The sequence below is a fragment of the Myripristis murdjan genome, chromosome 6 (assembly GCF_902150065.1).
Source record: "Myripristis murdjan chromosome 6, fMyrMur1.1, whole genome shotgun sequence".
In the NCBI taxonomy this organism is placed as follows: domain Eukaryota; kingdom Metazoa; phylum Chordata; class Actinopteri; order Holocentriformes; family Holocentridae; genus Myripristis; species Myripristis murdjan.
This window is the reverse complement of record NC_043985.1, coordinates 30,804,292-30,819,920: the sequence shown is the minus strand read 5'-3', so window position 1 is coordinate 30,819,920 and position 15,629 is coordinate 30,804,292. Positions and strand designations below refer to the sequence as shown.

Here is a 15,629-nt window from a genome sequence, read left to right as displayed (position 1 = left end):
CAAACCTTTCTGGGGCAAACGCTGGTGCCAAACTGGGCCGTGAACTTTGACTAATTTCACTCTCCTGCACGTCGAACCGTTCGAATGTCTTGTGTGTAAAAGCAGAGAAACGCTTCAGCAGCTGACGGTTGTTTTATTCTTGTGCAATAAAACCTCATCAGCTGTTGGAAACCACCGAATCTGAAAGGAAGCAGGTCGATCGAGTCGCGCCACACGGTGCAATCAGCTGATATCTGCTCTCTTAGGCTCCTGTATGAGCACGCCACAGGTGGAAAAAGCACGGAAATCTTTTAAAAGTAGCCGTCCCATAACGGAAAAACACCCCCGTAAAAAGTCCTGCACTCAAACTTCAACTGGAGCACACGCAGGATGTGAGCAGGATGTGATTAAGTATGAAAAGTAAAAGCAGACATGGTGAAGATCGCTCCGTGTCACGGTGTTAAATTAACTGATTCATTAACCTGCAAGCTTCTTGATGCTGCAGCCCTAACCGCTACATATCCTGTTGGCATGACGACAGCATCTCACATCTTCTTGGTGAGTTTCCACTTCTGCATGACACAGCAACACGAGGTTCCACCGCGCACGGGCAGGAAAGGCTGAATTTCAAAGTCACGGCAACCAAACCTCAGCCGTCAGCTGTTAGGCGGTCCGGAGCGTCTTCCTCCCCGTAGCCACGGCTGCTGATGTCAGTGGGTTTTTATTTTTTCGTGGCGGCTGCAGGTCTACAGCCCCGGGAGCAGACGATGACGACTTCTTTTTTCCCCTGTTTGCGTTTTCGAACCTACAGTGTGTGGCTCCAAATATTTTGTCTGCGCCACAGCGATGCAGCGGCGGCGCTTTATCTTCTTCAAAAAAACGCAAGGACGTTCACTTAAATCACGTTCAAGTTGAAGGTGCATGAACGTGCACCTTCGACTAAATGTGAACATACAGTTGCTGATTCTCTCTCTCTCTCTCTCTCCATTAGCTCGCATCCAAGTTTAATTAAGCAAAATAATCAACAGCAACAACATATGTTTGACAGGTGTTGTGTGAGTGCATGCAAGCCCTTCTGCATGCATGTGTGTGTGTGTGTGTGTGTGTGAGTGTGTGAGTGTTGCCTGGCAGTAGAATAGACAGACACAGAAGATCAGAGTCCAGATCATTATCTCACTAATGTAATGGCACTGAATAAAACAGAAGATCCAATTCCATTAACGGCGAAGGTGACTCCGTTATTCATAGCGGCTAAAAATAGCACCTGCGCTCCAATCAGCTGCTGCGGCGGCGGCGGACGACCTGTTCTTGCACCGGCCTGCGCGGTCGAAAGGGCTGAATGAAAACTTTTTTTTTTTTTTTTTAAGTTTAAGAGGAAAAAAAAGTAAGAGTCATGGGTTTGGTGACTTCTGCACCGACATGCATTCATTTTGTGAGGAGCTGCAGGTAAATATATCATGTTTTACGCCTTCGTGAATTTCAAAATACAGTGAAAACAGCAAAGTAATGCTAAAATGATTAGTGACAGTCTTACAAAGGCAAAGCAAATGACAACTAATAATGACGAGTCATAACAGGATTAATCGATTGAGTAGGTCGACAGAGAAAGAGGCCATCATTTTGATAAACAGCTGTCTTATTCATTTATGCGATAAAAAAACACAAAACACTTGCTGTTTGCCGTGTTGCTGGTTACAGCTTCATTAAGATGCTATGATTTGCCTACTTTTCTCCATTTATGTTATTATAAAATTAATACTTAACCCTTATATGGTATTCGGTTTTTTTTTGTTACACAGGGAGTCCTGATGGATCTGGTGGACCCATTGCAAATTGGGGCTTTTAATTCAACATAATCAAACCTTTTTTTGTTAAAATACTCAGCAGTTTTTTTACTTCATCCCAATTGCAAGTAATATAAACAATACATATGTTTGTTGTTTGTGAAAACAGGTCCCACAGACCCGAATACCTTATAAGGGTTAAGGGTTTTTTTGGCTTTCCGGTTCAGACTAAGGAAGCAATTTGATGACATCTCTTCAGGCCGTGCTAACTTAGGATGGGCATTTTTTGATTAAATGATTAACTGATGAGCCAAAAAAATAATCAATAGCCCTGTCGCTAAAGAACATGATCGTCAGTTGCAGCCCTGCAGCAAAGCAAACCTTATTCTGATCGCCATTCCTATTTCAAGAAGCGTAAACGAGTGGCCAAACGTGGCCCAACTAGAGGCAATTAAAATGCTCAGTGAAGTGCAAACGTCGAGCAGATGGTCAGCAAATCGTGGCCCAGGCCAGCGTGATGCACAACTGGTGAGACAGGTCTGTTAGTTCAGGGCCGCGGCACACTGCATCTGCAAAGCCTGCCCTGCATCCAGCACGTCTTCGGCATTCAAACGGCTCATTTTAAAAAACAGGTTTTAAAAATGTTAGAACAAAACGCCGGACAGACGGGCGCCGCGACGTCACGCGGCAGCAAAGAACAACACACCTGCCAAAGAACAGAGGCTAAAGCTCGGAGATATACAGCAGGCCTAAAAATATACAGCTCCTCTGCTTTTGTGATGTTTTTGATCGCTGAGCTAGAAAGGAGACTGACAGACGCAAACAGAGGATGAAGGTGAAGAGAAAACAGAAAAACGAGGTAAGAGACGACGGGGGAAAGAAGTGGAGGAAGGTCACGCGGCTGATGGGTGAAATGTTCTCTCCCTCCATGTTGCACGTGTTGCACAGGAAGCTGAACGCTGGTGCAAGAGGCCGCAGGTGATTTTGCCAACATCTGCGACCAGAGCCTTTTTATCGAAGCCCTTAAAACAGGGGTGTCAAACTGGTGCCATGGAGGGCCGAGAGGCTGCAGGTTTTCATTCCAACCGAAACCTCCATCAGGTGATTTCACTGATCACCTCACCTTCAAGCAGAGAGGAGGAACCAATCAGTGAAATCACCTGGTGGAGTTTTCGGTTGGAATGAAAACCTGCAGCCTCTCGGCCCTCCATGGCACCAGTTTGACACCCCTGCCTTAAAATCTGCTCCGACCCGAGTTACTGCTGTGTCACACGCATTGATTTTTGCCCTATTTGAAAATCCCAAACCTTGCACTGAAGGCAACAATCGCCCTTCACTTGCGTCTGAAAATGTCTATCACCAATGCTTTCAGAGGCAAAAAAATAAAAAATAAATAAATAAAAAATCTCACCTATGCATTTGACTGCAATGATTAATACATTAATACATTCACATGTAGGTTTGGATAGATTTGGCCTTCAGGTTTGGATGCAAATGTGCAGAGTGAGCAGGCCCAAAGTGGGGGAACAGGCTCCACCACATGCTGCCTGTGCCTGCCACTGTCAGCTGGTTCCTGCAGCAGGGTGTGCAGCCGGTCAGCGCCTCATGCAGCCTCATGCACTCCTTCATAGTAAATGACAGGTTGTGCTGTAGGTAATGAGAAGCACACGGGCTGTGCCGGCTGGTAGTTACAGGAAACCTCACTGCTCAGTTAGCTCATAGCCAACTTGTTAGCAGCAGCTTAACAGGCATCATCATCATCATCATCATCATCATCATCATCATCATCATCCCTGCGCCCATCAGGTGTGATGCTTCACTGTCATTTAGGCCTGTGGTGACGGCATGTCTCACCTCTCCAGCCCCGTCACCGACAAAGCCGTGACAACAGCGGCAGCAGCGTTAACAACAAGCCGGTGCTCACCGGGAGAGTAGAGCCGGGCCAGCTGTCGGGCCCCGGCGTGCTGCGGTCCCCAGCGAGGCGCCGCGCTGCGGGCAGCCGCCCCGTGCTCGTTGCCGTTCGGATCCTCCTCCGCCATGGACCGGTGCCTGATCTCGGTCTCGGAGAGAAGCGCCGCCGCCATAGCTCGTCCCCGCTGGCCGCCCTGCTAACCCCCGGTCCGCCTTCAGCTCTGACACATCCAACACCGAACCGCTCGGTTCAGGAGCGCCGTGCCTGTCGGTGCGTCGCCCGGTGCGTGTTGTTGTTGTGTGTCGGTGAGGGAGGGCGGCTCGGACGCGCGTCGCTAGCTGTGATGTACCGGAGCAGCGTCGCGCCACCCGGAAATACAACACAGCTGACACACAGACCTATTTAACGGGGCTGACGGCGTCACGGCTCCGGTTATGAACCGCTGCCGCTGTCAACGTGGAAGGACAACTGCGCAGATGTTTACGTGCAGAAACGCACACACACTCACTCACACACTCACACACACACACACAGCGCCGGACCACACGGCTTTATGTTCAGCTTCACAAAACGGGGATTTGTGCATCCAGTTCGGGACCGTTTACCGACTCATGTTATGATTAAAAAAAGTTAAACTGCAAACAGAAACACAACTGTGGCTGTTCTTCCGTCTGCAGCCATCAGACACAGCAGCGCTGCTTTTTATTTCCCGGTACAGAGTTTCAACCTGCGGACACAAAAACACCCAAGAAGCCTTATTCAACTGTGCTGCCTTCACTGTTCTTCGTAAATCCCGCTTTCCAGTGTTAAAACGTACCAAAATGCGCCCTGTCGTAGGTTTTGGTCTGAGATAACAACACAGCACACTCTGTAACTACATCTGTTAATAACAAGTAGATTTATTTTGTAATTTTTCTCGCACCAAGCTATTCCAAGAAGCGAAAAAATTCACGTCAGTCATATAATTAAAGTTTAAAAAAACATAAGTTGTGCCCCTAAACGTAACATCACATCTCGCAACTCAGATTTCAGGAGAAAATCCCAGCTTTTCCATTATTACTGAGGCGATACTGTACGTTACTTTACTGAGGCGTTCACGAGCAGTACTATTTTTCTCGAGCTGTTTCGGTGGCACCTGAAGGCAGCACAAGCTTGTGCCCCACACGAGTGTCAGCTCTTTAATTTACGTTCGCCGGAACTGGCACTTGAACTTCTCACTTGCTAAATGCAAAACCCTGTTTGTTTATTTGTTTGTTTTTGGCTGTTGTTTATGCCTCTCTGCCTTCCATTTGCATTTAGTTTTAATATTTTCTGCTGGTTATGCATTTACATTGGGTTGGCCTCACTTTTCAGCTGGAGTAAAACCAAAAGAAGCTACTGTAGATGAAAAATGTACATAGTGGATTTAAAACAAAAAAGTAAAATAATACAAAAAATATAATTAATAACATACTATAAAATAAGGTCAATAGGTCCCTGTTTCTATCATCTATTCTCTAATCTATTCTCATTTAAATCCGTCTTTGTCAATAGAGGATTAAGACAAAGGCAATGAAATAACATGTGAGACATAAACGAATATTTGTTATTATACATTTAGAAGTAATAATCACACTGGAGCAGCAGTGTTGAGCTCGCTGTGTGTCCTGGGACCCTGAGCAGCCTTTCTAATTAGTTTGATTTCACCCATATTTTTTGAAATATTGCACAGAAAGAAGAAACAGGTGATGTAACCATTTTTTTTCTCCTCACTTACAGTGCAAGTAATTTCCACTACAAGCCCTTAAACTCAAATATAAGCAGGAAGTTGGTGTCTATATTCACTCATCTGGCAGAAAATAGAGACATGAACATATCTCATAAATATGAACTGACAGACATGGTGTGTGTGCAGTGTGTGTGTGTGTGTGCAGTGTGTGACCAGACTGGGGCTTTGTTGGACACACAAATAGACACAAAACCTGCTGAACTTTACATCCCTCCCTTTAAACGCCTCCCCGGGTGGCTCTGCCCGCTCCGAGCTGCTTGTAAAGTCGCACAAAGCCGCGCACACACTGACTTTGTGCCGGGTAATGGATGCTTTCCACGGTTCCCTCCAGTGAAGCTCCTATCTGGCCGTTCAGATGGCTGCTTTCTGGGAACAGATACCGACCTGGCGGCCTTCTGGCAGGCAGGAGGAGCTTGGTCTCAGCCCGGTCGGCCTCAGCTGCCCAAACACATGGACGCTGCTGAAACAGAAGGTGGTGCACTACGAAAAAAAAAAAGAAAAAAAAAAACAAGTCCATCCTAACAAGCCTTTTAGAACAGGAATCAAAGTTCAAACTGAGAGGGGGGCCAGAGGCAGCCGAGCTCCTCTGGAAGCAACACCAGGGTGTCTCAAGAGGCAGAGTGGGTTCCTGGTTCAATCCCCAGCTCCTCCAGAGTGTGTTGAAGTGTCCTTGAGCAAGACGCTGAACCCCTAACTGCTCCTGATGGACAGCTTGGCACCTTGCAATGGTTCGCCTCTGCCGTCAGTGTGTGAATGTGAGGCGCTTTGAGTGCTTAGTAAGCTAGAGAAACGCTATAGAAATGCAGTCCATTTACAATACAAGTTCAAATTTCAAACCATTTACTATAAAGGTGATTTATTGACAAGACGGCGGTGGTGAGTTCAGATTCTGGAGTGCAGGACATCAGAGACGAATGGAAACGTGCTGTCAGAATCAGATTTAATTCACTGTGATATGACATTGATTCAAAAAAAAAAAAAAAAAAGAATCAGTGGTGATGTGTTGTCAAGTTACTGACAAATTCAATAAACGGTTTCTCATAAGAGTCCAAACGGACACCGACTGCAAGTGTCAAGCTGTACTTTTAATAAGGGGAAATACATCCTCATGTTGTGATGTTGCATCTTTTTTGTTGTTTCAAAACTGGCACTGTCACTTCATTTCTCATGGCTGAAAAAATAATGTTTAAACCTGTTTGGTCTTATTTTGGGTGACATTTGTTGTTGTTATTTTTTTCACGTGGCTCTCACCTCCGCCTGGCCTGCTCTCCGGCGAGCACGGCGCTCTCCCACAGGCCACGTGAGCAAATGAAACCTTCTCTCCTCTCCTGTGGTTGTTGTCTCTGGCTGGAGTTGCGATGTGAGCGTCAAACAAGCTTGTTTCTCACATTAATTCTGTTTTTTTGTGTGTGTGTGAAATTCCATTTGCATCCTTGGTTTCTCTTTGTCTTGCATGATAATTTTCTCATAAATCTGATCATTGTAAGGCTCTGGTACAATCGCTTAATAACTCCTATTTGGCAACGCAGATGCAAATAGCCCCCAGCCTCTAATCAAATCTCCACCCACCCCCCCTGCAGCTCAGCTCATCCAGAAACCGATTCCAGGGAAGAAGAAGAAGAAAAAGAAGATAAAACTGTGCAGAAACCCATCAAGTGGACTTGGTCTGCACCTATTATGTTGGTTAACAGGTCAAAGTTACTTTTTGCAAATGAAAATGAAATCATGATTGATATCATGTCGTAAGATTTGGTCAAGATTTGAAATGTGCAAATACATGGTGCCATACTGAGGCTGCACTGCAAAAACGCAAAATCTTACCAAGATTATTTGTCTTATTTCAAGTCAAAAATGTCTTATTTCTAGTCAAAATATCTCATTACACTTAAAATAAGACATGATCACCTCAGAAGTAACTTGTTTTTAGACAATTTTCACTTGTTTCAAGTGAAAATTTGCTTGAAACAAGTGAAAATTTGCTTGTTTCATTGGCAAAATTTGCCAGTGGAAAAAGTGAAAATTCACTTGAAATAAGTGAAAATTAGCTAGAAACAAGAAACTAATTTTCACTTGTTTCAAGCAAATTTTCACTTGAAACAAGAGACAATTGTCTAAAAACAAGTTACTTCTGAGGTGATCATGTCTTATTTTAAGTGTAATGAGATATTTTGACTAGAAATAAGACATTTTGGACTTGAAATAAGACAAATAATCTTGGTAAGATTTTGAGTTTTTGCAGTGTGTGATTGGTTATCGGTCTGTGACGTAACAGAGCAGTAAACATCCTGCATCAATCCTGATTTCTGCTGCGACAGGAAGCAGCTTTTTGAACGCCATGAGGCAAAAACAGTGCTCTATGGTGAGCAGAGCACATAGAACACAACATTTTAATGGCAGATTTTCTGGCAAAACACATTAAAAACAGAAAAAAAACTATTTTAATTTGAGTGGATCTTAACGTAAGTGATGTGATCACACCTAAAATCTATTCAAATGAACCGTAAACGATGAGTAACCAGAAAACTGTGTTCCAAAAAGAGTTTTCCACCTTTTGAACGTAATTAACCAACAAATGAAGTGACGACTCATTCCTCCTGGTTTAATGTGCATGGAAAGTCCTGCTGGAGCGTCACTGACTTCTTTTTGTTCGAGACTTTCTGTGAAAACCCAGTAACCCTCAGCGGCTCTCGCTCCTGTCCTCGGGACCGGGACTCCCGCTGCTTCTCATTCTAGCCATCTAATCAGGATCTGATTTACACATGGGACGCAAGGTGAATGCAATTAACTGCAATTATCAAGCTGCTGGGGAGAAAACCAGCGGCGCTCTGAGTCCTGAGGCCCGCGGATGGAAAACGGCTGCCGTGGATGTGATCAAACCTTCAACCCGTCGACACCGGGAACACAGCTTTATTTTCCAAAAAAGGATACGTGGCATTTTGGATGGAAACCATTCAAATGCAATGAGTAAAAACCGTGCAAATTAAAACCTTGTATCTTTTTTTTTTTTTTTTTCTCTCCAAGATGGGAAAGCGGAGACAGCTGTGAGCGCGTCGTGCAGGGGGTCTGAATGTGTTTCATGACTCCTGCCGCGAGGAGACTAAACCGATGCATTACGGATGATGAAACTTTGATTTTAAATCAGAAAGAAGAAGCACTTGATTACATGACATGACATGATGAAACTGAGGATAGCTGAAAACACACACACACAGGACAAAATTGCCTCAAAGTTTGAAATATATCTGTATACACTCAGTGGGCTTGATTTTACTTCCTGAGATATTGAACAGCCACAAAACAGAACATGACACCGGCAGAATCAAACAAGCAGCGTGAGTCTCTTTCCAGCAGTAAACATATTCAGCTTGGATTGGTAGCAAGGTGTGATCAATCCAGACGCCTTGTGAATTAAGTCCCCAGGTATAATGACACTGCTGACGGGCTGGCAGCATATTCCTGGGGTCTGTGATACTGTGTTTTGAGGCGAAGGACACGGGCAATTTTGCCAACAATTGTGCTCAACAGTATTTTTGGAGCAGTCATTTGTCGAGAGCTTCATGCAGGCGGCGAGGGCTGAGTCTGAGTCTGAGGCGGGAGGCGGCGTCCAGACCGGGGCACAAAGGCCTCGTTCAGACTGCCAGCATAAATCCATTTTATTGGCATTTCCAGATTGTATCCAGATTGATTTTAGAAAGTCTGGACAGACCAAAAAAAACAAAACAAAAACAAAACAACAACACATGAACACTGCAAAAAGTCAAAATCTTACCAAGATTATTTGTCTTATTTCAAGTCAAAAATGTCTTATTACTAGTCAAAATATCTCATTACGCTTAAAATAAGACATGATCAGCTCAGACAATTTTAACTTGTTTCAAGTGAAAATTTACTTGAAACAAGTTAAAATTTGCTTGAAACAAGAAACAAATTCTGCCAATGGAACAAGCAAATTTTTACTTGTGACACAAGTGAACAAGTAAAAATTTGCTTGTTCCATTGGCAAAATTTGTTTCTTGTTTCAAGTAAATTTTCACTTGAAACAAGTGAAAATTGTCTAAAAACAAGTTATTTCTGAGGTGATCATGTCTCATTTTAAGCGTAATGAGATATTTTGACTAGAAATAAGACATTTTGACTTGAAATAAGACAAATAATCTTGGTAAGATTTGGACTTTTTGCAGTGAAATGAGCTTTTTGCAAATCAGATTCGCATCACATTCGGAGGCGTCACTCAGATTTTTACAGATGAGTCTCAGTCCGGCCGCTCAAATAGGATTTTTAAAATGTCTTTCTCATCACTCGCAACACAAAACACGACGATGACATCACATTCAGAGTGACGGAGGTGCAGCAGAGCAGACCAAAGTCTCTGAGGCAGGGATCAGACTGCACGAATTCAGTCTTATTTTGACGCAGTTTTGTCGTAGCTGATTAATTTCCAGCATCGTGGCGGTTTAGACTTTAAACGGCGTAGTTTTGAGATTTGTGACCCGGATGCTGCAACACAAACTCTGCCGCGTCTGCTTTTTTTCTTTGGCTTTTGTTCACCAGCGCAACAGCTCCTACAGCCGTGTGACTGTCAGACTGTTCATTTGTTCAGCCTCCCTCACCATCACATGTGGATATCACGCTATATCCTGAAAACCAGCCTGTCAAACCAGAGGAGTTTATGTCAGTATGAACAAAGATCTGACAGGGAGGCCACCGGAGTCTGAGGTCTGACACAGGCAGCGACACATTTGCTGCTGACTGTGTTTGCAGGACTGGTTTTCCTCCTTGACTCGTTATTTAACCTCTTAAGACCCGAGCTCTTGTTTGATATGCATATGATTCTATTTTGGCTTATTGGACCCTTTTTTTACATGGTGTAGTTTTAGAGAAAAATGATGTCCAAATATGTGGACACTGGTTCTCAATTTCCTGAAAACACAATAAAGTCGCCGTTGTGTAATAGAGTGCAAAAGTCTTTATTTCCACCCTGAACATTGCAGTTTTTGTCCTGACTGCTTTGTCTTGCATTAATAACACATACAAACATATTTTTGAACGTGTTTTGAATATCACAGTGCAAAAAAACAAAACGAAGTAACAACATTTTTACCCCCTTTGGACAGTCACGGCTACAGTAAGGCATCATATGCTTGTAACAAAATATAAAACAAGTAGTGGTAGGTAGTGTAAGGGTCCACATACGCGGCCAGACGGCCCCAGGTAAGCAGAATTAACTACTACAGTAATATGACCCAAAATGTGATGTCCACATATGTGTACGCCAGGTCCTAAGAGGTTAATTACTACTGATGGTGCATGAGTCTGCAGTGGGGGGAGTCTTTGTTGGCAAAAGCTCAGAGCATCTACCTTCCTAATTCTGAGTCTGAATCCAGTCCAGGACCTTCATCATGTATCTCTCTGTCCGACTAATACAAGAAACTGCAGGTCAATGAGATGATTGATTGTTTTTGGATGCAGACAGCCTGTAAAGTTTATTAAAGAAGATGACAACAATCATTTAATTCATGCAAATGGGGGGAAAAAAATCTGTGCAACACTGATGAAAAGATTCTTCTTCTTCTGATAGATAGATAGATAGATTTAGATAGATAGATTTACTTTATTGATCCCAAACTGGGAGATTCTGGTGGTCTCCTGGTGATTTCCTGCAGCGTTATGAGATTCAAGAGGCCAGTTAGAGATGCAAACAAAAGGGCGGCTGCATGGGAGCCGGTGGCCGTCAGAGGGAGTGTGTCTGTGTGGACAGCAGTAAGGGAAGCTGCCCCTTTGATACACCCTGATGATACACACCGACACACACACACACACACACACACTGACCCCTGTAAACATGCAGATGAAGCGGCTGCTGCTCCACTGGCTCTGCAGATTCATGACGGCGTGGCCTCGGTGTTTGTGGCTTTGTGCGTTTTTCTTTTAAACAGACGCTCGCACATAAAGCGCACAATGGGACAGTCACATCACATCCGACGAATCGGTCCATATCATGCCGAGTTAAGCTTATTATTATTATTGTTATCATTATTCTTCAACCTCTATTTAGCCAGGTGAGTCCCATTGAGATGACCAGATCTGTTTTTTGAGGGAGCCCCGGCCAAGAGAGCAGCAATACAAAATTTCAGACAGCACACTGCAAAAAGTCCAAATCTTACCAAGAATATTTGTCTTATTTCAAGTCAAAATGTCTAATTTCTAGTCAAAATGTCTCACTACACTTAAAATAAGACATGATCAGCTCAGAAGTAACTTGTTTTTAGACAATTTTCACTTGTTTCAAGCTATTTTTTTTACTTGAAACAAGTGAAAATTAGCTTGAAACAAGAAACACATTTTGCCAATGAAACAAGCAAATTTTCACTTGTGACACAAGTGAACAAGTGAAAATTTGCTTGTTTCATTGGCAAAATGTGTTTCTTGTTTCAAGCTAATTTTCACTTGTTTCAATGAATTTTCTCTTGAAACAAGTGAAAACCGTCTAAAAACAAGTTATTTCTGAGGTGATCATGTCTTATTTTAAGTGTAATGAGACATTTTGACTAGAAATAAGACATTTTTACTTGAAATAAGACAAATAATCTTGGTAAGATTTGGACTTTTTGCAGTGCAAACAAACGTTAAAAACACTTCCTGACGGCGAGGAGAGGAGGAAACAGGTAAACAGGTTAAACATTTCATTTAAGAGGAGAAATCTGAGCGGAGATGAGAGACTGACTGTAACGCAGACACGAGGCCGGATCGAGGAAAAGGTCTCTGCGGGCAGGCTGGGTCTGGGTGCTCAAACCGTGGGGCCGGGGTTCGAAAAGGGTCGCAGGTCGAGGTCTGTGGAGTCCCCCGGTGCAGAAGCAGCATCGTATTTGAGTTGAAACCCTCGTTATTTTAGTGATTCATGATGAAATGTGGACGGCAGGAGAGCAGCAACGCGTCACGGTGATGTCGCTCATCATTCCCGCAGTTTTAATCTGATACGGAAAATATACTTATGTTGATTGATGTAACATAAACATCTCATGTTTTCCTCAGAATAAATGCACACCACACGGAGAGTCTCTTTATTTGTGATTTATTTATTCGTTTTATCTTTTTTTTTTTTTGTCTGTACTAGATTATTGCAATCTGGTTAATTCACATTTAAAAAGCAGTCATTGACCAGACGCACTGAAATCGATGATATTCATTTTTTTACAATAACCATTATAGGCCCCATAGAGACTGGAAAACCCAATCCAAGAAAAAAAAAACAAAAAAAAAAACATCTGTATGCTTTTCTGCACTTTATTTTGTTTGATGTCTTTTTTCATAGTAATTACAAAAAGGAAAAAAATATATATAACAATAATCATAAAAAGGAGAGTTGGGGGGGTGGGGGGGGGGACTGAGGAATATTACGACTGGCAAACAAACAATCACGACACGGCACGAGTACCTACTTACGGCGAGAAATGAAAGGTACAAAAAAAAATGAAAAAACGAAGAAGAAAATAAGCGCGCATATGGCAGAAAGAAAAAACAATAAAGAAATTGGCACCTATGAAGTTGAATACAATAAGCAACTGAGGGGACGAGGGGGGAGTGAAGCTTTTTTTTCCTACAATCTATAAAAAAAATCCCCAAAACAAAGGGTGCTTTCTTTCTTTTTTTCTTTTCTCTTTGTTAAAAAAAATAAAACGCATGACCTGGGGAGTGGTGGGTGGGAGGAGAGGAAAGCAGAGGGGGAGGAGGAGGAGGGAGGAGGTGTGTGGGGGGGGGGCGGGGGGTGTCGGGACAATAAAAAATACTGCACGTACAATACCTTTTTTCACTCCTCTCTCTCTCCTTCATCTATCTCTTCTCTTACCGTTTCTCTCGCCCCCTTTTTCCTTTCCTTTTTTTAATAGCATATCCCATTAATATTCCTTTCCCCCGCTGCTCCTAATAGCCGCGCCCGGTGGCGCGATCGTTAGAGTTTTACATGTGAGTAGCAAATGACACTTTGATTGGCTGTGATGTGGAGATGGGGGTCCCCTGCCGGCTGCGGGTCGGGGGCCCCGGCTGAGCCGAAAGATCCTGCCGGGCCTCGGTCTCACTGCGCGTGCTGACTCAGTGTGTGGTTCTGCAGAGAGAGAGAGAGGGAGAGAGAGAGAGGGAGAGAGAGAAGGAGAGGGAGAGAGTGAGAACACATGATGGGAGAAATAATGGGCTACGTGAGCGTAGTGCTTTCCACTTGCCCCCCCCCAACAGCAGAACAGAAGAGAGCAGAAACACAGCGGCCCCCCACAGCACAGACAGCAAGGCCTGCTCCGTCTGCTGCGGAGACGAGAGACACGAGGAGACGAGAGACGAGAAGAGAGGAGAAGACAGGAGACGAGGAGACGAGAGACGAGAGGAGAAGACAGGAGACGAGAGACGAGGAGAGAGACGAGGAGACGAGAGGAGACGAGGAAAGGAGACGAGAGACGAGGAGAGAGGAGAAGAGAGACGAGAAGAGAAGACAGGAGACGAGGGAAGACAGGAGCAGAGGAGAGGAGAGGAGAGACGAGAAGAGACAAGAAGACAGGAGCAGAGGAGAGGAGAGGAGAGACGAGAAGAGACAAGAAGACAGGAGCAGAGGAGAGGAGACGAGAGACGAGAAGAGAGGAGACGAGAGACGAGAAGAGAAGACAGGAGACGAGAAGAGAGGAGACGAGAGACGAGAAGAGAGGAGACGAGAGACGAGAAGAGAAGACAGGAGACGAGAAGAGAGGAGACGAGAGACGAGAAGAGAAGAGACGAGAAGAGAAGAGACGAGAAGACAGGAGCAGAGGAGACGAGAAGAGAAGAGAAGAGACAAGAAGACAGGAGCAGAGGAGACGAGACGAGAAGAGACGAGAAGAGAAGAGAAGAGACGAGAAGACAGGAGGCGAGGGAAGACGAGAGACGAGAAGAGAAGAGAAGACAGGAGCAGAGGAGACGAGAGGAGACGAGACGAGAAGAGAAGAGAAGACAGGAGCAGAGGAGACGAGACGAGAAGAGAAGAGAAGAGACGAGAAGACAAGACGAGACGAGAAGAGAAGACAGGAGCAGAGGAGACGAGACGAGAAGAGAAGAGAAGAGACGAGAAGACAAGACGAGACGAGAAGAGAAGACAGGAGCAGAGGAGACGAGGGAAGACGAGAGACGAGACGAGAGACGAGAAGAGACGAGAGACGAGACGAGACGAGAGACAAGAGGAAACAGGACGAGAGAGGACCAAACGAGAGGCCGCAAAGACCGGAGACGCCGAAAAGACTCGACGAGAGAAGACGACAAGACGGGAGGACACGAGCAGAGGATGAGACGAGAGGTCAGGAGGAAGAGAGAGGACGAGAAGACAGGATGAGACGAAACGAGACGAGAGAAGACAAGACGAGAGGTCAGGAGGACATGTCTGTCCAAAAATGCTTTGGCAATATTGCATGTACTACAGTCACACCAATACAGCTCATTGAATTGAATTGAATTGGAAGAGAGAGGACGAGAAGACAGGATGAGACGAAACGAGACGAGAGAGAGGACTCGGCAAGACAAAAGACGAGAGGTCAGGAGACGACGATGATGAGACGAGAGAGGACAGAGACGAGACGAGAAGACGAGAGAGAGAGAGAGGTCAGGAGGAAGAGGAGAAACGACAACGAGGCGAGGGAGAGGAAAGACGACAAAGAAGAGAGGACGAGACGAGGAGAGGAGAGGAGAGAAACCCCCACGACGTGATCGGAAGCAGCTGAAAACACCGATAAATCATTTCTGAGAAAGAAGAAGAAGAAGAAGAAGAAGAAAGAAAGAAACAGATTTTTTTTTTTTTTTTTTTAACGGAGAGAAAAGCCACTGCTCTATTAAACATAACACACAGCATCTGTTCCATATACATACATGTGTGTGTGTGTGTGTGTGTGTGTGTGTGTGTGGTTTAGACGGAGTGAACACCCATTTACCAGGGAGGGGGGGGGGGGCACTGTACTCACACACACACACACACACACACACACACACACACACACACACACACACACACACACAGGAGGTGCGGCCTCCATTTGTTTATTCAGATTTGTGAAGCCCTCGTGTCTTTTGATATTGTGATTAATATTTTACGGAGAGCGTCTCCGTGCCTCCGAGACGCCCACACACTCGCCGCTCTCCGAAGGCGCCCGCCCGCCCGCTGCCCGCCGCACCGCACATC

The 15,629-nt window shown here is 44.6% G+C and overlaps 2 protein-coding genes across 5 annotated transcripts in view; both read right to left on the bottom strand.

Moving 5' to 3' along the window:
• LOC115360996 (transmembrane protein 189) overlaps positions 1-4,169 on the bottom strand; it is a 56,262-nt gene extending 52,093 nt beyond the window's left edge. The window contains exon 1 of the mRNA XM_030054232.1: positions 3,688-4,169. Coding sequence (XP_029910092.1) covers positions 3,688-3,847 — 160 coding nt within the window. The 5' untranslated portion in view covers positions 3,848-4,169. The remainder of the gene's footprint in view (positions 1-3,687) is intronic.
• An 8,354-nt stretch (positions 4,170-12,523) lies between these two features.
• znf423 (zinc finger protein 423) overlaps positions 12,524-15,629 on the bottom strand; it is a 224,593-nt gene continuing 221,487 nt past the window's right edge. For all 4 annotated transcript variants that reach the window (XM_030054191.1, XM_030054194.1, XM_030054192.1 and 1 more), the window contains one exon: positions 12,524-13,544. In XM_030054191.1, the coding sequence (XP_029910051.1) occupies positions 13,515-13,544 (30 nt within the window). In that variant the 3' untranslated portion in view covers positions 12,524-13,514. The remainder of the gene's footprint in view (positions 13,545-15,629) is intronic.